At 41.1% G+C, this 20,895-nt stretch overlaps 3 protein-coding genes across 3 annotated transcripts; 2 read left to right on the top strand and 1 right to left on the bottom strand.

Annotated features, from left to right (window-relative positions):
* Window positions 1–1,741: 1,741 nt before the first annotated feature.
* Window positions 1,742–10,329, bottom strand: LOC132700136 (serine/threonine-protein kinase/endoribonuclease IRE1). The gene is made up of 9 exons (XM_060667265.1): window positions 9,929–10,329; window positions 9,353–9,538; window positions 8,998–9,234; window positions 8,705–8,942; window positions 8,086–8,647; window positions 5,663–6,134; window positions 4,154–4,347; window positions 3,798–4,073; window positions 1,742–2,601 (listed from the first exon to the last, which is right to left on the bottom strand). Exons 1-9 carry the CDS (start codon window positions 10,113–10,115, stop codon window positions 1,897–1,899), a joined length of 3,057 nt encoding a protein of 1,018 aa, XP_060523248.1. The 5' UTR covers window positions 10,116–10,329; the 3' UTR covers window positions 1,742–1,896.
* Window positions 10,330–10,439: 110 nt separating this feature from the next.
* LOC132699192 (F-box-like/WD repeat-containing protein TBL1XR1-B) lies at window positions 10,440–12,175 on the top strand. The gene has a single exon (XM_060665768.1). It carries the CDS (start codon window positions 10,633–10,635, stop codon window positions 12,103–12,105), a length of 1,473 nt encoding a protein of 490 aa, XP_060521751.1. The 5' UTR covers window positions 10,440–10,632; the 3' UTR covers window positions 12,106–12,175.
* A 545-nt stretch (window positions 12,176–12,720) lies between these two features.
* LOC132700137 (sialin) lies at window positions 12,721–20,824 on the top strand. Its single transcript, XM_060667266.1, has 8 exons — window positions 12,721–13,142; window positions 13,664–13,875; window positions 13,935–14,168; window positions 16,676–16,763; window positions 16,833–17,206; window positions 18,330–18,462; window positions 18,515–18,756; window positions 20,619–20,824. The coding sequence occupies exons 1-8, from the start codon at window positions 13,034–13,036 to the stop codon at window positions 20,754–20,756; spliced, it is 1,530 nt and encodes a 509-aa protein (XP_060523249.1). The 5' UTR covers window positions 12,721–13,033; the 3' UTR covers window positions 20,757–20,824.
* Window positions 20,825–20,895: the final 71 nt, after the last annotated feature.

Genomic DNA, 20,895 nt, shown 5'->3' with positions numbered 1-20,895 from the left:
TAGTTATACTCAAGAAAGTTTTCAATTATGCTGTTAAAGATATCAGTCGCCTGGATGTCTGAAATTTAATTTAAAAACTCGAGGAACAGGTAAAGAATAAACCGTCTTTTTTTATTACTATGTACAAAACTTCTGGATTTCTCTTGCCTCGGTTGCTTATATGCTGACGTTTCGTCAATCATCCCGTTGGCTTCTTCAGATCTTAACTCAACCTAGGTTTCTTCGGCTATCCTTCAACCCACTTTGAGTAGGAATAACTATATTTGAGTTGTTTTTATCTCTTATTAAAATAGTTTAAGAAAGTCTCTGCCTAAAATTGCATCAGTCAGAAACGTTTGTTCGATTTTAAATCAAAATTAACTTTTTTTTTTTTTTTCAAAGTAACTTTCTCGGGCTAATGTAGTATTGACAAATCTTCAGGATTTATCCTGTGTTCGTTGTTAATGAATCCAACTTCCTGGCGTTTTACCGATCATCCTGTTGCCTTCTTCAAGGCTCTCAACATCTTCTATTCTTCAAAGACAAAATTCTGTATGAGATGCCAGGAGTTTATAGCATTCCATGTATATGCAGCAAAGAATACATTACAGAGAACGGACGAAAAATATCAATTAGGCTCAGAGAATATGAAAGAGCCTTAAGACTATGACTAATAAACTCGTCGAGCATCCAATTTTATTTGATAGAACTACAATTCTTGCATGTAATCAATTCTATTAACGAAAAATCCGAGAATCTGTAGACTTTACCCTTCACCATTTTGGGAATCAGTCATCAGAGACAATATTTAAGCAGATATAGCGTGGAATGTGAGCCAGTTTCAGTTAAACTCTGAAGAAGCCAACAAGATGATTGGCGGAACGTCACAAAGTTCGATTGTAAATATTGTAAATAGTATTACAGCAGCCTGTGGAAGTTTTTGTTTTTTGAAAAATTAACCAGTCGTTTTTTGATTGTAGACTAAAGTAATATTTTTCTAAATTTCAGTTGACCTTGGGGTTCTAAAAATTTTAAAATGCAATATTTTATACCAGGTGTTTCAAATTCGACTTTCGGTAACGGTAAGATACAGGGTGACTTAAATTAGGGCAGAGTTGCGCATCGGAGAGTTCAAAAATGTTCTGTTTTGAAAATCAAGTTATTTTTGTTACTCAAGGAAATACGACAGAAAATCTGAAACTTTTGGTTTTAAGTTTAATTTTTTTAAATAAATAAATAAATAAAACCGTTTTCATTTTAAGCTCGGTGAAGGTGAGCTGAGCTGTTAACCGAGTATGTAATTTAGTATACCAATTTTACATACAAAGATATGAATCACGCAATAAATCAAAAAAGAAAAACAATAAAAAACTGATTATCAATCGAGGTAGTTTCCCGTAAGAGATATTTTTTAAATGGAATTTAATAGCACAATGAGAGCTTTTAGTCATGGACTTCTTGGTTTCAGGTATTTCATACTCACAATTCAAGCAGTTTTTCCAACAAATATGAGGGGCATCCATGTTTAAGAAGTTTGCGAAGGAAACAAGAAAAAATGTAATTCTTATTGTGATCGTGAAATGAATATTATGAAATTATGCCCTAATTTAAGTCACCCTGTATCTTTTAACGTTACCGAGATCCAAATGGTGAGAGTCGAATTTGAAACACTCGGTATATGTAGTTTACAAAATTTTGTACATAAAAAAAAAAAAACATTTTTCCGGGGGGGGGGGAGTTCGCCGCGAAACACGCCATTTTTACTTAAAATAATTTATTTGGTCCGCCATGCCGCTCACCCAAAAACTTAAAAAGACAAAAATACACGATGCGTGCGTGCGCGTGTGTAAATTTAAAAAGGCACATATCACAGTAAAGTGCGTTGAAACTTAACCTAAAAACACGAGTACGGAGGTGCTACTTGTCGTCCCTAATGGCCCACAGCAGCGGCTCGTCCGCCTTCTTCTTCCTTTTGCCGAAACGGCGGTACGCGAGGCCGAACCCGCCCCGCCTCGTCGTCGCCTGCCTCGAGGGCTGCGTCGCGTCCACGTTGACGTGTATATCTCCAGCGTCCACCGTCCTGGGGCTCAAGTTTCTGTACAAACCTCCCTCGTTCTTCGTCCCGTAACCCTTGAAGGTATCCGCGTCGTTTCTTTTCTTCTCGAAATGGTTGAGGTTGACGTCACCGGGCGACGTCAACGGGTACGCCCCCACGTACCTGTTAACCTGCTGCCGGAACCTGTCCGACGAGTACCGGTACGTCGGGTCGTAATAATTCCCGAACGCGTTCTCCCTCGCGACGCACTGCATCGAGACCCACGCGTGCGCGAGCAGCAACGGAAATCTCCCGGTCCAGTAGCGGGTGAACGCGTCCGGGATCTCGCCGAGCGATCGCTGCGCCTCGCGCGTCAGTTCCCGGAAGTGGTGCTTCTTGTTGCGCAGCGCGCGCAGCAAATCGCGCACCGATTCGCCCCTGTAGGTGCGGTATTTGCGCAGGTCTTTGGCCACCTCCTCGTGGATGTGGGCGCGCCAATCGAGTTTCACGACAGGCGCACCGTTCGCCTCCAGCGCCTGCAGTACCCTGTCGTCCGACTCCGCCTTCTCGACGCGGTCGCTCACGTCCTGAGACGAAATATGACGAGGGATGAACCCGACGTGTCTCGTTTCTCCGAGATGGTAGCAAATGAACGAATGTTCAAATGATCGAAAATCCCGAACGCCGTTCGGGTTCGGGCGGGAGGGCGGTTTGTAAAAGCCGATCCGTCAACGGCTGATCGAGTGACAGAATGTTTAGGTCAGAACCAGCGATTTTTATAGGGATATCAAGTTTGAAACTTATTTAAAATGATTTATCTTACTAAGTTAACATTTTATTACTTTTTTTTAAACAGGAATTCAGATAATTGTGGGTGGAAGGGTATTCATAGGGTAATGCAGAACAGGAACATAACCCCTTAACAAATAGTTTTTCACGACGACTTTATGTATTAAGGTGTAACGGAACGAGGTAAAATTATAGTAGCTCACAAAAAAGGTATTTTGCATGTTTAGTGCAGAAACGTCGTATTTTATAACATTATTCAGTTTATAGGATTAAAGGTTAATAAATATATGTATATTCGAGTTATTGCAAAAAGATATCTCAAAAGCACTGAAACAAAATATCAAGCATCAGGAAAAGTTAATTAATTAATAGTCATGAACACTTGAAGGACCAAATACAAGACAGGAGTTGCAAACATGTGTAAAAAAGGAGACCAAAAGAATATAGGCAATAGACTTGCGACAAAGTAAAGAAGTTATTAGTAATAAAAATATTTGTAGAAATGTGTACATAAGTATTAATAAATTTCAATTATGTTAACGTGATTTTAGAAATGCCGAAGGTGCCTTACTTCCTTCAACTTAGTATGTACCTGTAGGCAGAGGTGGAGGCAATCGAATGTACTTGTAGAACTGAAAGACTTGACTAGAGTTCTGGGAGCAAGCGAGCGACCTAGATATTAGTTTGGTTATACAGTTTGGCAAAAAAGCTTGGCACGAGCCATTTTTGTATGATATAGTTTTTTATTGACAGCATTTTAAACAAGAGATGTCCGAAAAAATGTCGCAAATAACCCAAATTGAGTATACAGCAGTCATAAAGTTTTTGACAAAAGAAGGGTTAGCACCTAAAATTATTAAAAAAAAGGCTGGATGGTGTGTACTGCCAAAGTTCTCCTTCTTATTCTGTAAAGGGATTGTGTGATAAGTGTGTTGAACTTGAGGCCGGGAAATTTTGGCGCTGCCCTCGTAATTTGAAGTGAAAACACGCTCACCTGGAAAAACGCCAAAATCTTCTGGCTCGTCCAGAACATGGGGTGGGCGAGCACTGTGCCGCACGAGGGTCTCTGTTCCGGATCGGAAGATAGCAGCGCCTCTAGTAGCGGTTTGCGAAGTTCCGTTTCCCAGTGTTCGCCGCGTAGCTCGCACAGATCGTACTCGCCCATTAGGATGTTGGCCTGACGTCGTAGGACGTCACCGAACGGGTGGGATCCGTCCGATAGCACGTAATAGTAGAGGCAACCGAGCGAGAACAAGTCCACCGCCGCCGTCTGCAATGTGGGAGGAGACGAGAGACAAATTCAAAACGACCGATAAAGAGAGAGATAAAAAAAAGAAACTGAAGACTTGCCGTGCGGCCGTCGCCGTTCATCATTTCGGGTGCGATCCAGCCGTCCGTGCCCGTCACTCCCGAGCGTCTCGAGAATGAGTCCCTGCCCACCTGCAGCTTTTTGCACAGACCAAAGTCGGAGATCATCGCTTTCACTTCGCCGCGGCTATTCGGCACAGAGATTAGCACGTTGTGCGGCTTTATGTCCCTGTGGACTGAAGAGGCCCGGCTTCAAAAGTTATTCAAAACCTTTAACCGGAAGAACTGAAGGAGGGGGGATAAATATAATAATTGATAATTCACTGACTTGCAGGTTTTCCCTGAGTTGGACAATAGGGAACTTGCTCATTTTTTTGTGTTCAATGCGGTTGTTTGTGTTTATGTATGAAAACACGTTATACCAAATATGAACGCTTAACCCATTTTGTCCCAGTGGTGCACCACCTATTCTACGATTTTTTTTGTCACATCCAGGCTATATTTTTGCACATCCATTTAGAATTTTTTTATCACTACTAAAGGACACAAAACCGTAGAAATCTCTAATTTATGGGTGAAGGAAAGATCTTATTTATATTACTAAAAAGTTAACAAAAGCGGTATCACATTTTCAAGTAAATCCAAATTAGTAAAAAAAAATATTTTGGATTTGTATCGTCATTTTTGTTAAGCCTATAGCATGTAGATTACAACGCAGAAAACATACATTGCAAATGCTATATTGATTATGCTTTATTTTTTGAAAATATTTACTGGTGCGTGAATGCACCACTGTTTTTATCTGCGAAACAAAACTTTGTTATTGCAAGTCTAGACAAGTCGACACACACCCTGTATATGACACAATCATTGTTCGAAGTAGAAGTTATAGCCCTGGATTTTCCACGCTTCCTTGAATTTCCAAGAATTTTTTGAAAATAGTAAATGGTTTTCGAGAAAATACGTTTTTTCTGAAACCATGCGCCTTAATAATCAATGACGTCATCGCGTCTTGCCAGCGCCCGAAATAACGATTTCAATATCGATTTTTTCAAATATCCCGAGCAGCGTATGTGATGGACGAAAACTGCAAATACAAAAATTGTAGGTCTTAATGCGATCTATGACACCGTTTGACCCAATTAGCCATATTTTTTACGATTTTTGATTTGCAGCTAATAATTTACTCTGTAAAAAAACAATTTTCTAAGACGATATTTGTTTCATGAGGGGGACCACTTATTTTTTCTTGTTTTATATATTAGTGCTTAGTATTATCTATTGTAAATTTCTACATAACCCCAAAAAGCGAGTCAAGTTTGCTTAATTTATCTATTTAAAATGTAATGATAAAATTTTTGTAGTGAACTTGGAAGTCCGTTTTCTATACTGACGGGATACTAGGCAGCTTTCTATAACTCGAATTCAACCACTTTCCACCATTATCATTTACACATTTATAAAAATCGACATCGGGCGACTTAGGGGCCGTTGCCTGACTTCCAAGTTGTCCAGGTCAGTGGTAACGCTATTGTTGAAAAACCAGCTCACCGATATCGAGCGAGTGCAGATGAGCCAATCCGGAAGTGGCCTGCTTCAGTATATCCAGGGGCGTGATGGACGTCACGTCGCATTGGCCCTGCATGTACTCGGACAGCGTCGCCTGGCACAGTTCCAGCGCGATGTACCGGAACATGCGGTCCTGTTCCATGCAGTAATACCGGATGACGTTCGGGTGGGCGTCGCTTTCGCGCAACAGCGCCACCTCGCGGTCCGCGAACGTGAAACACTCGGGCAGTAACCGTTTCACCGCCACCCTGCGATTGTCGAACTCGCCCCTGTAGACGAACGTGCCCTCGCACCCCTTGCCGAGTAACTGCTCCGGATGGAACACGATTTTGCCCACCTTGACCAGGCCGCCGGGCAATTCCTCGGAGAAGGCGGTCACCTGGCCGTTTCGACCGAACGTGCCCTGCGCGTTACCCCTCGACCCGTTCTGCGACATGTTTTGCACCTCCCGTACCTGAAGATGACGGAAAACCGACCGTGTTAAACGTAAATTAGGCACCCTTCCCACGAAAAGTTAATGAACTCCGATTTTCATAATTTTGGAACCAAGGCCAACCAAGCATTTTTAATTCGCATCTCTTCATCGTAAACGTATGCGCTATATTAAAACACGTTTACCCAATTCCGTAGCCAATTAACCCATTAATGTCCAACGTCCTCACTGCAAAATATATACGTGGGGGTGGCCTGAACAATCAGTGTTATAATACGACCAAAAATATAGTGCATTTATTACGTTGACGTTTCAAGTATTTTACAGTACTTTAACATCCCAACAGATGTTTATTCTGTATTAAGTAGGTCTTGCATCAGATGGACCGTAACGTATTTAAAACGTAAACGGACCGTTTTAAATTTGATTAAGCATTGGCGCTGCGGGGTATTTTCGAATAAGTAGAAGCGTTTATTTTAACATCAGGTGATATGTACCGTTCTCAAAAATTTTATCTAAATTGCAATATGTTCGTATATATTAAGGAGGTATTTTACTGTGATCCTTCTAGTAAGTACGTATTTACGAGGGCAGCTCCAAAATTTCCCGGCCTGAATATGAAACCAATAAAGTAGGGTAACAATTTTTTATTATTTTTCAATATAATCCCCCTTAACTTCAATACACTTATTACATCTCTGTTGGTTTGTCTGCAAAATGAACTAAAACAGCCTCTTTTAACTCAACTTCGTCGTTAAACCGTCGTCCACGTAAGTCCTCAAAGGACGACCATGAATATATTTTCATATTCAAACGCTCAATGCTAGAAAATATTATCTCACGTGAGCCTAATTAAGACGCAGTAAAAAGATCGTTTAATAACCAGTACCATTAATGGAAGGGCACAATAAATAAAAAAAATCTGGATCTTGTGTTATTTTCAAGCTAAGTCAAACTATGGTGCAAAAAATGGTGAAAAGCGTCATATGTAAAAATTTCGATCTCGAAATTATAAAGAAGGTGTTGACCACCTAGAGAAACATCACATTTCTGTGAAAGGGAAAAAATGGTATTGGTGCCTTTTCACTAGAATGATGGATGTAGCTATTGTGAATGATTGCATACTTCACAATGCACAATGGGCAAAAGGGGATGTCAATCAAGGAATTTCGTATGGATACTGCCTATACCCATTTGAAAAGTGGCCACGAGTTGAAAATTGGTCGTCGACGACCCTTCGATCTTTCAAGTCCATGGCAAACAATTGCGCTAGATGACATTAAATTTGACAGAAGAAACCACTCTATTTTCAAGAGGAAAAAGCAAAGAAGATGTCAAATGATGAACTGCACAGCAAAACCACGAACATTTTGCCAAAAATGCAATTTCACAAAAAAAGTTACCGATAAACTCTTATATTTCAAATAAATCAGAATAAATTTACAGATTTTTCTTATTTTTTCTACGTTTAGTGATCCAAAATAAGGTTGCCATATCTAAAAAATATTGTTAATTTTCGAAAAAAAAAATTGGATTTCAAAACTGACAAACAAAATTCCTGCATCAATTTATTACATCCAGTAATGAACTAGATAAAGATGTCACACTATGACTAACTACGCAATAGATAATATTTTAAGAAATACTTTACTAATTAAGGAATTGTACAACCGCTGCGATTTGTTTAGAACTGCCCCACTTCCACGATACCCAATAAAATTACGATATACGCTTAGAAATTAAGAATCCCAATCCCTCCTAACACTAAATGAGGAGCATTTAGAAAACCATAACCTATGGGGATAATTGTACTGTGACAGAAACATGCTTGTTACTATTTCTCTCATCTTGCAAAAATCACATTTTTTACTAGACCTCAGCACACCCGGATTCGGTTATTTCTTTCAATGTAGCAACCTTGTTCCTTAAATAGTAGTTTGGGAATTTAGCAAAACCAAAAAAACCGCCGTACCTGCATCAAAAGGTACCAGAACATGCCGAACACCATCCCGGTCATGACGATCAGCGCGAGCTTCAGCCCCTTGTTGTCCTGCTGGTTGATCCACTGTTTCATCCCCTTGTAGGTCAGCTTGAACCAGCCGGTGATGTTGCCCACGCGGTTCTGTATTTTGACTTTGACGAACTTGACCCCCGGCCGATCGGGTACCGGGTACTGCGCGGCGGTACTCTCGTCGGTAATCAGGGGCACGTGAGCGGTCGGCTTGTTGGGCCCCACGAAATTCGCCTTGCTATAGTTGGGCACGTTATAGTGCCCCTTGAAGATGACGATGCGATTGTCAAAATTGGGCAGACTTTGATAATCGATACCGCCATCTTTGACCAAATCCTTGGGCAGTTGGTAGTCGTACCCGGGGAGCGGGTGTTCCGTATACAGCGTCGGCTGTCTGGGGGCATTCGGGCCGCTTAACAGTAACGGACCGGAATCCGACGCGGTTATGGTGATCGCGTTTTGGTCGACGAGAGATGGGATCGCGTAAAGACCGTGGCAGTGCTCCCCTATGTATAAGGTCGGGCTAAAAGGTGGAACTCGAATGTATCAGATTGTTTCGTCCACCGTAAAATTTACCCACTAGAGTTTCATGTGGTTCGGATTGTCCACCAGGCTACTGTGCAACGCGATCTCGTGGGCCAAATGGTATAGCGTCGAATTTGACAGACTCGTGAACGGCACCTTAAGCAATCCGTCGTCTGTCAAAACGTACACGCCCACCACGGGACTACCGAGGTCGCCTTCCCACAGCAAATTACCCCGCCTACGGTCCAAAGTCAGCGTTTTGCCACTCGAAGTCGATGTGAAGTGGACCAAATCTGACGACGGCGATTTGAGGTTACGTTTTTTTTTCTGCGCCGAAAAAACACTTACCGTAGCGGCTTATTTCGTCGGGGGCCATCGACGCGGCCGTGTAGTCGTAAAAAGTGACGTTCCACTTTCTCTGGGCCTTGCTGGTGTCCACCATCATTATGTTGTACTCGGTTCGGCCGATATACACGAAATTATCAACTTTGACGGGACACGTGGGGCTGTAATCGCCCCACCCGAGGACCTGTTCCTTGTCGCCTGTCTTGGGGTCCAATTTGTACCAAGTGTCCTTTTTTTTACCTAAAACGGGAGTCCTGAATCGCGCCATCGTTTATTGCGATTTAAATAATAAATAGAAAAAATCAATAGAGCTCTGGCTTCGCATATCTCCACTTTAGAATGGTTAATAATTCAAAACCTGTGTATAGAATTCCGTCGGAACTTCGACAAGGCGACGAAGACACCAGCTGAGGGATATTGAAGGGCAGCTTTTTTAACGAATCGCCCATATTTCCCATTAGGTACAAGGAGCCGTCCCTCGGATCCGGTAGGAATATCGGGATTACCGCATTGGACGTGTCCAACGGCACTTGAATCACGGGTTCTAGTAAAAAACAAACGTATTTAAAAAAAAATGTCCCAAATTGGAATTGGAGCCACCCCGTATAAAACTTCAAAATGTAATAGAATAAAATAAAATGTGTATGGACTGGATAGTAAATAAGAAATTTCTGACTTGGGTCAGATTTTCAGAAAAAAAGTTAGAAGTTAAGAAAGCATTTTTTCCGGTTTTTGTCTTATAAATAAGTTCTTAAAAGATGAAAAGGTAGATGTAGGCGATAAAAAACCAGTTTGTAACACTAACAATTTTGGTAATGGTTGGTAAACTAACCAATTTCGCGTAAAATTAGAGAAAGCGTGGTACGGGGGAAGGGGAGGAGGTGAACGAGGCGTACGTTTATCGATAAACAATCAATCGTTTCGACGTACGTACTGTTCTTGATTTTCCATTTTATCTCTCCCGAGTACTTCTCGACGGCAGCCAACGTGCCGTCGAGGGTCGTAAAAATCAAGAGCCGGTCGTCAATTTCTTTCGCCAGTTCGGTGATCGGATCGGCGACCACGATTTCCAGGTAGCTGCAAAGCGCCAACTGGAAAACCCACCAGAATTTCCGTCGCATCGTTTTTCGCGTTTAATTTTTGATGACCGAGCGTACGCATTTATGCGAATTGCCACCCGAACCTACGTTATATTTGAAAAAACGACGGATTTCGCGCGCGCTATTTTTTCAATATACGGCAACGGTTGTGTTATGACAACAGCCCATTTTTTTATAACCAATAACACATTTTACGATGGATAAACACGACTGTTTAACGGTGACAACGCTGACACTTGTCAAAGCACAGACTATGGACAGTCGGTGTCGGTAGGCAATCCGGACGTACGTTCGTTTCCCGTTATATTAATCGAAACTGACCAAACCTCCTTTTTTATGGTTAGTTTGTGTTTCGGGATCGTTTTGTTCGGAGATTACCAGCTTATTAGTGATTTAGAGACGTTTAGTACGCGAAATAACTCCTTATGTGATTTATTAGGGTGCAGGCGGACCCGACGAATAATAAAGTACCTGAGCACTTGCGATTAAACCCGTTTCACATTGGCCCTATGCGGCAGCGATATAAAACTGAATAAAGATGAGTTTCTCGAGCGACGAAGTTAACTTTCTCGTATATAGGTACCTCCAGGAGTCCGGATTCCAGCATTCCGCCTATACGTTCGGCATTGAATCTCACATCTCTCAATCCAACATAAATGGGGCGCTCGTCCCTCCCGCCGCTTTGCTTAGTATCTTACAAAAGGGTCTGCAATACACTGAAGCGGAAATAAGCATAGGAGAAGATGGTACCGAGCAGAGACTAGTCGAAAGTCTTAGCCTTATAGATGCTGTCATGCCCGACGTTGTCGCTAGCAGGCAGAACCAACAGAATCAACAGAAACAGGCCATCAAAAATGAAGGTGCCGAGGCCAACGGGGAGGAAGTGGTAGCGTCTACTCAGAACGAGAACATGGAGGTCGACACTTCCATAGAAATACCTCCTTCCAAGGCTACTGTTTTGCGAGGACACGAGTCCGAAGTGTTTATCTGTGCATGGAATCCTACTACGGATTTGTTAGCGAGCGGGTCTGGGGATAGCACCGCCAGGATTTGGGATATGTCTGATAGTAGCGCGAGTCCTAACCAGTTGGTGTTGCGACACTGTATCCAAAAAGGAGGCACCGAAGTGCCGAGTAACAAAGATGTTACGTCATTGGATTGGAATTGCGATGGCAGTTTGCTGGCCACTGGTAGTTACGACGGTTACGCTCGCCTTTGGACCACTGACGGAATGCTTATGAGCACACTCGGTCAACATAAGGGCCCCATTTTCGCATTGAAATGGAACAAACGCGGGAATTACATATTATCCGCGGGAGTGGATAAAACTACCATAATATGGGACGCGGCCAGCGGTCAGTGCACCCAACAGTTTAGTTTTCACTCAGCCCCAGCTTTGGACGTTGACTGGCAAACCAACACCTCATTCGCGTCCTGTTCGACAGATCAATGCATCCACGTTTGCAAACTGTCAATGGACAAGCCGATAAAATCATTTCAGGGACACACAAACGAGGTAAACGCCATCAAGTGGGACCCTCAGGGTAACCTTTTGGCTTCGTGTTCGGACGACATGACGTTAAAAATTTGGTCCATGAAACACGACACGTGCGTTCATGACTTACAGGCGCACAGCAAAGAAATATACACGATAAAATGGTCTCCGACGGGTCCCGGTACCCAGAACCCCAACATGAATCTGATATTAGCGTCCGCGAGTTTCGATTCGACCGTGAGACTTTGGGACGTGGAAAGGGGCGCATGTATTCACACCTTAACGAAACACACGGAGCCGGTTTATTCGGTAGCTTTTAGTCCCGACGGAAAGTTTTTGGCAAGCGGAAGTTTCGATAAGTGCGTGCACATTTGGTCCACGCAGTCCGGACAACTCGTCCATAGCTATAAAGGTACGGGGGGCATTTTCGAAGTCTGCTGGAACTCGAGGGGTGACAAGGTCGGCGCCAGCGCTTCCGACGGCAGTGTATTCGTCCTGGACTTGCGAAAGTTGTAATAGATTGTTTCTTTTTTTTTTTAATGATTAGATTAGATATATAAATATGACGCTGGTAATATAAAAAAGAATGGAAATCGTGTTTTATTTATACTCTTACATGGCAATATACAAGTTTGGCATTTTATGGAAAAAAAAATCTTTTTCTTAGACTACCCAAGTTGTTCCATATTTCAAATGTTTCTGGTCATTTAAGCAGCAGAATCACGTAACGTCATCAGGGTTACTCGCTCATCTCCTTTTGAATTTAAGTTTTTGTCCATAATTATAATATACATACACAGTTTATTCTTATTATTTTAATCCATAAAAAAACAAACCCACATTTAGAACCACCACAATTGCTTTGTTTTGTTCTATTGTTTGCGTTTAGCTTAGAACACTGGCAGAGAAAAAGATAAATTTTAGCTTTTAGTTGGTTGGTAATATCTATTATCTATGGGTAGTTAACTAAATTAAAATAAATTCACCTATGATACGTGTCGCAGGTGACAAAAGAGTTAGAAAAAGCAGAAGAAAAGATGTCGATAAATGCTCAATGCACATTGATCATGGAAGTGTCGCCAGATCCGAATTCACCCATGGCCATATTTCGTTGCTGTGGGTGGTAGGCGTTTGTGATCTGTGCCTTCTATTGTTCAGGCATGTTGACGCGCGTAACTTAACCTTCGCCGTTGACGTGCTAAACAAAAACACAGCTGATTTGTCAGATTCGATAATCCAATCTGTTTATTTTTCGCGGTTGCCTTCTTATTGCTACTGGTATCAGCGCTGCACGTTGCATCATGGAGACAAAACATTTCCGTGTTTGAACTTAGATGCCATTGTAGTCCATCGCTTTAAACTGGTGAATCATCTCCGGAAAGGAACAAAAGATTTTTTGGGAGGCGTATCGTTTAAGAACTTTAACCCGATTTTAGTGCGGACAATGTACGATCCTAGGATAGACGCAATCGACCAAATCGAAGAATCCGAGAGTGACGACGATAACATCGACGAAGACGAGGATGAAACAACGAAAATCTTACCTCCAACAGGTACTATAAGGGACCTAAAAATATTTTAAGCCGTTTAAAAGTTACGCGGTGACGTCTTAATTTTTATTCTCGCGGAAATAGTTGGCTTTGACGGCAGCTCGCTGAAAATATTTTAACCAATGAAAAAAATTGTAGATTTCGAAGATAGAGAACTGTATTAACACTCGGGCGCAAGGTCTCCGCGCATGATTATTTGGATTCGAGGTTAAAACAGAACCGTCGATGACGTCAGGAGTTGATTGAAATAAAAATTATTACATTTATTATTTATTATTACACTAAATAAATTATTAAATATTATCAGCTGTCAGTTTGCGATGAAAGTATTATACTGCCCGTTTCTCGGGCATTTAGATAAAACTGATAACGACATTTTGCGACTGGTGACGGCCAGTTTTCGCGCTTATTTCTGCGGTCGGTGTTGCACAAAATGGTGACTATCAGTCGTAACAAGGCGAAGCCCAAAAACGGGCCGTCAGAATTCGAAAAAGTCGCCACCGTAAACGAGTTCGTATTTGCAGTCGAAGATAGCAGACAGTGCCTCAAATCCAGGCACATATTGGGAATACTGGGGTTCCTGGGGTTCGCGAATGTATACGCGATGAGGGTGAATCTGTCGGTAGCCATCGTGGCTATGGTAAACAACACCGCGTTCCCGCCTCCCCCTGCTAGCAACAACAGTTACGACCACTGTCCGGTGAACAACAGCGCAACTAACGCGACAACCCCAACGGTACGTCTTCAAAACGGTAACCTTGCCTGCGGTACTACGCGTTTTTTTTTTTTTTTTAGAGCGGTACCTTCGCATGGGACGAACAAACCCAGGGACTCGTCCTGGGCTCGTTTTTCTACGGCTACGTTCTCACCCAAATACCGGGCGGCCGCTTGGCGGAATTGTTTGGTGGCAAATTGGTCTACGGAGTTGGGGTACTCATAACGGCCGTGTTTACGCTGCTGAGTCCTGTCGCTGCCCGCACCAGTTTCCCGTTGTTTATTTTGGTGCGGGTCTTGGAAGGAATGGGAGAGGTACTAATTGCGCTATATCGGGCTCGCACCACCACAGCGTTTTTCCTTCGCAATTTTATAAAAAAGTTTTTCTAAAATCATGTCGTCAAGTGCTCGCATAATGTACCTTTACGCCTGATTATTTCAAACTTTAATTATAAAATTGCAAACACATACGAGGGTCAGTTGAATAGTTTCCGACCTAACAGATCTTTTTCCTAAAATTTTTCCCTGGATTATGAGCTGCAGGATATCATATATATTTAGGACCTCTCATCGCCGACATATTGCAGCTTTCACTTTTTCACTTCCTGCAGGATTTCTACACCTTTATCCATTCTGCTCAGAATTTTAGCAATATTATCGTCGGTAGTTACAGTTTTTCATCATCTCCTAAGCTCATACGGCCACGTTTAAATTCAGCTGCCCAAAGGTTCGCTGTGGTATAGAATCCCCATACGCAGAGTGCAACTTAACTGCGTTTCAAAAAACAAATAATTTTTAACAGCGCTATACTCAGTTTTTTCCATTTGCGCGAAAACGCTCACATCGACTCACTTAAACGACTCTCAACTAAAAACCACGCTTCCAAATGGTCAAAACTTTGGTAAGTAACCATCAAGAGGTGCACAGCTTTCAGTAACAAGTGCCGCCATCTTCAGGGTAAGATCTGAAACTTTTCAAGTGACCCTCGTATTTGTTCATTACGGTAGTCTCAATTTTAATGGGAACTGAACTGGGCAGATTTAATCTACTCAACACGGATAACGCGCAGAATTTAATGGAATTCACCGACTTAAGTGCAAAATATTGCTGTCGTTCGAATTGCTTTCAGAAGGAAAAAAATTAAATAAGTATTTTGCTACATACTGTTCAAAAATTGTCCAAAAGTACTTGTTGTCTAGACCTTTCTTCTCAGTCTTGGTCAGCCTTTTTGTATTGCTTTACCTGTCCTTGTTCATTGCTTTTCATAAATTCTTTTTGCTGAAAATATCTTTTTGCGTGACACAAGTAGATGTGTGAGACCTGAACATCCACCTGCTTGCGGTCGAGACCAAACTAGTTCCCGAACCACTCAGTTGAAAACTAAAAACGGCAAAAATTCACAAATATATATATATATATATATATATATATATATATATATATATATATATATATATATATATATATATATATATATATATATATATATATATATATATATATATATATATATATATTCTCACGTATTGATTCACGGATGGAAAAATGTGATGACACTATACTCCGGGATATCATCCGTTCGCTCGTTGAACTCCGACTGGAATCCTGCAAATCCTGCATCCGACTGGAATCCTGCAGACGTTTCGCCAAAATCTCACTTGGCATCTTCAATGCTCGCGCTCCGAAAACAACAAGTGTGTTCGAAGTGTTTTCGGAGCGCGAGCATTGAAGATGCCAAGTGAGATTTTGGCGAAACGTCTGCAGGATTCCAGTCGGATGCAGGATTTGCAGGATTCCAGTCGGATGCAGGATTTGCAGGATTCCAGTCGGATGCAGGATTCCAGTCGGAGTTCAACGAGCGAACGGATGATATCCCGGAGTATAGTGTCATCACATTTTTCCATCCGTGAATCAATACGTGAGAAATATATATATATATATATATATATATATATATATATATATATATATATATATATATATATATATATATATATATATATATATATATATATATAATCATTATATAATCGTGTAAAATCCACTATCGAGATTGAACAGGATAACTCTATTAATTTTTTAGGCTTAACTATTACGAAAGCGCAAAACAAAATAGATTTTTCAATATATATCATAAACCTTCACACACGGACACAGTCATACATAACAGCTTAAATCACCCTTATACACACAAAATGGCCGCATTTCACTCTTTTATACACAGACTTCTTAATACGCCACTCTCAACAGAAAATTATATTGCACTGAATAATGGCTACAATCCGTTCATTATAGATAAAATTATAAATAAAATACAAATCCAGACAACAGTAAACTCTATTTATCCGAAACCTAATACAGAACGCGAACAATTTAAAACAATTACATACATAGAAGAACCTTGTGAAAAAATTTCAAAACATTTGTCAAAATGTGGTTTAAAAATAGCTTTCAGAACTAACAACACAATAGGATTTAAAAAAAAAAAACAACAAAACGAAATGTCCAAAATCTCAAAAATCAAGTGTCTACAGGTTGAAATGCGAATCTTGTCCTAAAACTTAAATTCTCACAACAACATTAATCTTATTTATTTAGACTCAATTTTGTCACTTTTTGGGATTGAATGTTAAAGTGCCCCAGAACTCGCGCAGTGATCCTAAGACGACACGCTTAGTATACGTAAGTGAGAACTAAAATTAAAATGCACGCGAAGAGCAACTCATCAAATGATACAATGTTAATTCGATAACACCCTGGAGTTACAAAGGAATTGGTCTGTGGTGACGCGCCCTGTATGTTTCCTAAGTTAGATTTCGTAGGGGGTGACGTTTCCCTCGATGCACGCCATGCTCGCGAAATGGGTGCCTCCGCTGGAAAGGAGCAAATTCGGTGCTTACGTCTACGCGGGTAAGATGTTCTCCGACATTTAGTTGTCGTCGACCTAAGGGGGCGGGGGCGTGGCTTTTTTTTTTTCAGGCGCCAACTTTGGCACCATCATTTCCCTGCCCCTTTCCGGTTGGCTCTGCACGTTAGAGCTGGACGGGGGATGGCCGCTCGCGTTTTACCTCTTCGGCGCCCTGGGCATCGTCTGGTTCGTGTTCTGGATGTGTCTCGTCTACGATACGCCCGTCTCCCATCCGAGAATCGACCGCCAAGAGCAAGCATATATTTTGGCGAGCATCGGACCTCAAGACGACGACAAATCATCCGTCCCGTGGCTCAAAATGGCCACTTGCCTGCCGCTTTGGGCCATTTTGGTCACCCAGTGCGGCAACTCGTGGGCATTCTACACCCAGCTCACCGAGTTGCCCACCTACATGGCTCAAATACTCCACTTCAACATACAAGCGGTAAGATTATGAGCGATATAATGCCCTATCCTTGTTACTTTCGAAAAATCGATGAAATCGAATTTGTACAGAAATGAACAGCGTTGAAAAAAATTTTTTTTTTTGTTCTCCGTTTTTCTGTTGACCTGACATTAATTGGCTATATCTTTTGAACGGTTTGCGGCACGACCTTCAAATTTGGCTCCTTTTAAGCTGTGCACGAGGTACATAAACCAGTAAAAAATGGGTCTGATCAAACCAAGGTGCCCATCTTTTTTTTTAGATTTTCATCTGTTTTTTGGACTTTCTCTATTAAACACGATAAGTGTCCGAAATTTGAAGCCATCCCCTTGAATTTTGACAAATATATAGGGCTTGACTCCGTAACGAAGCCTATTGAAACTGGGGGGTCGAGAAGTATTTTTTAAAAATTAAAAACCGCACTTGCAGGATATCGAGAAAAAATCATTTCTCCATTGAAAAAATTCTTTAACCAAACGACGCGCAAGATCCGGATCAAAATACATTATTCTTGATCATTAGCCTTAAATCAAAATTCGTGAAAAATATGGCGAATTGGTTTAAACAGTGTAATAAGCCACGTCGAGAGCTACAATTTTTGTATTTACGGTTTTCGTCTATCACATACGCTGTTCGAGATATTTGAAAAAATCAAAATGAAAATCACAATTTCTTGCCCTCAATCTAGACGCGATGTCGTCATTTGCAATTACCACATACTGCATGGTTTTAGAAAACAAGTGTAGTTTTTTGAAAACCATTTACTCCATTGGAAAAATTCGGATACCAGGCAACCAAGGAGATCCAGAGGTATATCCTCTATTTCGAATATTGTTGGAATTATATACAGGGTACGTAGTTTGTGGGCAAAAAATTCGAATAGATCCTAGAAATTCCCGCTTTTCTGGGTGAATTATTGGTGATATTTCAAAAACTTTTAAAGATGTGATAATTTAATATGAATTACCAGTACAAATTTTTATATTAACCGAAATATGCCGTCCCTACAAGAATCCGCGAAGCGCCTCCTTTGTAAAATAAAAAGCTGATTCGCGCTATTCGCGACGAATTTGCCCCGCCCAGCGACGATTTTTCGAAAGCAATCTCGTTTTCTTCGTTGCAGAACGCGATCCTATCGGCCATCCCGTATTTGACCAGCTGGTGGGCGGGTATCGCGTTCAGCATGGTCGCCGATTGGCTGCTGACCAAAGGCTACGTCTCACTTTCTATGTCGTACAAATTGTGGAATTCGATCGGTAAGTTTTCGACCGGCTTCCGTCCCGCAAAGGCTACAGGATCCCCTTCCAGCGTCCGTGATCCCCTCCCTGGGTCTGCTGGGCGTGGCTTACGTCGGCTGCGACAAGTTGGCCGTGCAGCTATTGCTCGCCATAACCGGCGCTTTCGGCGGCGCCACCTACGCCGGCAATCAGATGAACCACATCGCACTGAGTCCCAAGTACGCTGGCACCATGTACGGTATAACTAACGCCGCCTCCAATATGTGCGGTTTTATCGCACCCTACGTCATAGGGCTCATAATTGAAGGCCGGGTGAGTGTGTTACTTCTGATTTGGGTTTTATTTTGGGTTGCTTCAATCCTTTCATCCAGCACACCATTTTGTTTCTCCACCTTTTCCATCGTACTTTCTATTTAAAGAGAAACGTGTGATTTTCTGTGTTTAAGTGTGTAGCATAATTTGAATCCAGACTATTGTTTTTAAACGCTCTTTTATGATCGTTAATGCGTTTCTTGAAGGATCTACCTGTTTGTCCAATATAAATTTTAGGACAAGATCCTTATTTCAACCTGTAGACACCTGATTTTTGAGATTTTGGATATTTCGTTTTATTGTTTTTTAGAGGTCAAGGAATGTTGTGGTTTTTTATTTATTTCAATTTCAATTATGATGCTCAGTTGTTATTAAAGTAAAATTATAAAAGAAAATAACGTTTGAAGTTTGTTTAGAAAGAAGTATACTGTCAAACAAATGGTAAAAAATAATTTACAAACCGTCATCTTGTCAACGTAAAATCTAATTTTTATTAATGATGTGAACAATTCAATGAATAAATTGAAAATATTTCTTAATTATCTTCAAAATAGTTCGATAAATCAGAAGAGTCCTTTTTTGTAGATCATTAAATTTTATATAAGAATAATTGAAAATATTTCACAATAATTATTTTTCAGTCAATAACAAAATTTAGAACAAAAAGTTATTTTTCTTTAAATTCTTCAATCTTTAACCTCGAATGTCTTTGAAATGGTTCGAAATATAATTTCTTATAAAAATTATTAATAACATTGGCTTAATGATCACACTGGTGATAAGATATGATTATTTATATATGAGACTAAATCGAAAATACAAAACTAAATCATCGGTTATCAATTCTCTTGTTTACAGAGCCGTGAAACTATCTCAGCCCGCGAGTCACTGAAAACAGAATTAAAACACATTACCTCTGCTCTTCTCTCTAATAATTTCCACATTAAAGATACTAAGCGTTCCATCATAAAATTACACTTCACCACAACCTTCCAATAGTAATGAGGACGAAGGCAATCCTAAACTTGCCACTGTGGTCATTCTTTAACTTCACAATATCACTGACCACATATCAAAATTTCTAAAGAAGTATAACGTCAAAACCAGATTTACCACTTGTCCAAAAATCTCTCAACATCTTCGGTCCGTCAAAGACAAAATTTTATTTGAGATGCCAGGGTTTACAGCATTCCATGCATATGCGGCAAAGAATACATTGGATAGACCGGACGAAAAATATCAACTAGGCTCAAAGAACACGAAAGAGCCTCACGACTAAGACAAATAAACTCATCAGTCGTCCGAGACGGTGTTTATGCCAATCATTTAGCTCCGCCCCCCTCAAACAATATATAAGCAGGTACAGAGTAAAATACGAGCCAGTTTCAGTCAAGCTCTGTAAAAAGTACAAAACTATAATGAGGATACTTCCCATTAATTTTAAGTACTTTCTAGATGTAACTGGCAACTAGTTTTTGTGTGTCGGGTCCAAAAAAAATCGTTTTTTCGTTTTTTTACCCACCTAAATCCACACCCTTGGTTTTTTTTGAATGTGCGAAACTAAATGCGTATGTCTTTATGGCAAACCAACCTTCGTTGGTGTTTGTTGTGTCGAGCTTTTGCAATTTTGCCGTCATATTTAAGTCAATAACCGAAGATTGGCTTATAAAAATTTATTCAATATCGGCACACGAGTTACCCCTTTGCTGTAAAATGTACGGGGGCGCTCATACTTCGGGACCTAATAATTCACGTGGGATTTCCTATGTTCCGTTCGGTAATGCATGTGATACTACTGATAGTTATAATCCTCGCGAGATATTTTTTTGTATGAGAGACTGTGAGAGCGAGTGGCTTTACAGGAAACTTTGGGCCAATGGCGGATGGTGTTTTACCTGGCCGCCGGTATCAACATGGGCGCGAACCTGTTCTACGTGGCATTCGCTAGCGCTAAGGAGGTATCCTGGTCGAGATCGCAGAGGGTCAGCTCGGTTAACTGACAGGCGCTCTACCTCGCCATGCTGGTGGACGCGTAACGGACTTTGGTCTAATCCAGTGGCGGCGAGCGTGATGAGGCACAATCGGTCTTGCTTTCCGACATAATTACAAGTATTTAGGAACCTTTATATTTATATAATA

This window comes from Cylas formicarius, unplaced genomic scaffold (assembly GCF_029955315.1).
Source record: "Cylas formicarius isolate icCylForm1 unplaced genomic scaffold, icCylForm1.1 PGA_scaffold_3__17_contigs__length_32017465, whole genome shotgun sequence".
Classification (NCBI taxonomy): domain Eukaryota; kingdom Metazoa; phylum Arthropoda; class Insecta; order Coleoptera; family Brentidae; genus Cylas; species Cylas formicarius.
The sequence above is the reverse complement of the archived record's forward strand: the minus strand, read 5'-3'. Positions and strand labels throughout refer to the sequence as shown.

What these genes read in the sequence shown, in the direction of transcription:
- LOC132700136 (XM_060667265.1), bottom strand. Translation starts at nt 10,115, where the DNA reads ATGCGACGGAAATTCTGGTGGGTTTTCCAGTTGGCGCTTTGCAGCTAC. An exon ending in AAAATGGAAAATCAAGAACA is followed by an intron (nt 9,539 to 9,928) that starts GTACGTACGTCG and finishes GTTTTTTACTAG; the next exon opens with AACCCGTGATTCAAGTGCCG. An exon ending in TGAACGGCGACGGCCGCACG is followed by an intron (nt 4,074 to 4,153) that starts GCAAGTCTTCAG and finishes CCCACATTGCAG; the next exon opens with ACGGCGGCGGTGGACTTGTT.
- LOC132699192 (XM_060665768.1), top strand. Translation starts at nt 10,633, where the DNA reads ATGAGTTTCTCGAGCGACGAAGTTAACTTTCTCGTATATAGGTACCTC.
- LOC132700137 (XM_060667266.1), top strand. Translation starts at nt 13,034, where the DNA reads ATGTACGATCCTAGGATAGACGCAATCGACCAAATCGAAGAATCCGAG. An exon ending in CTAACGCGACAACCCCAACG is followed by an intron (nt 13,876 to 13,934) that starts GTACGTCTTCAA and finishes TTTTTTTTTTAG; the next exon opens with AGCGGTACCTTCGCATGGGA. An exon ending in TCCACTTCAACATACAAGCG is followed by an intron (nt 17,207 to 18,329) that starts GTAAGATTATGA and finishes TCTTCGTTGCAG; the next exon opens with AACGCGATCCTATCGGCCAT.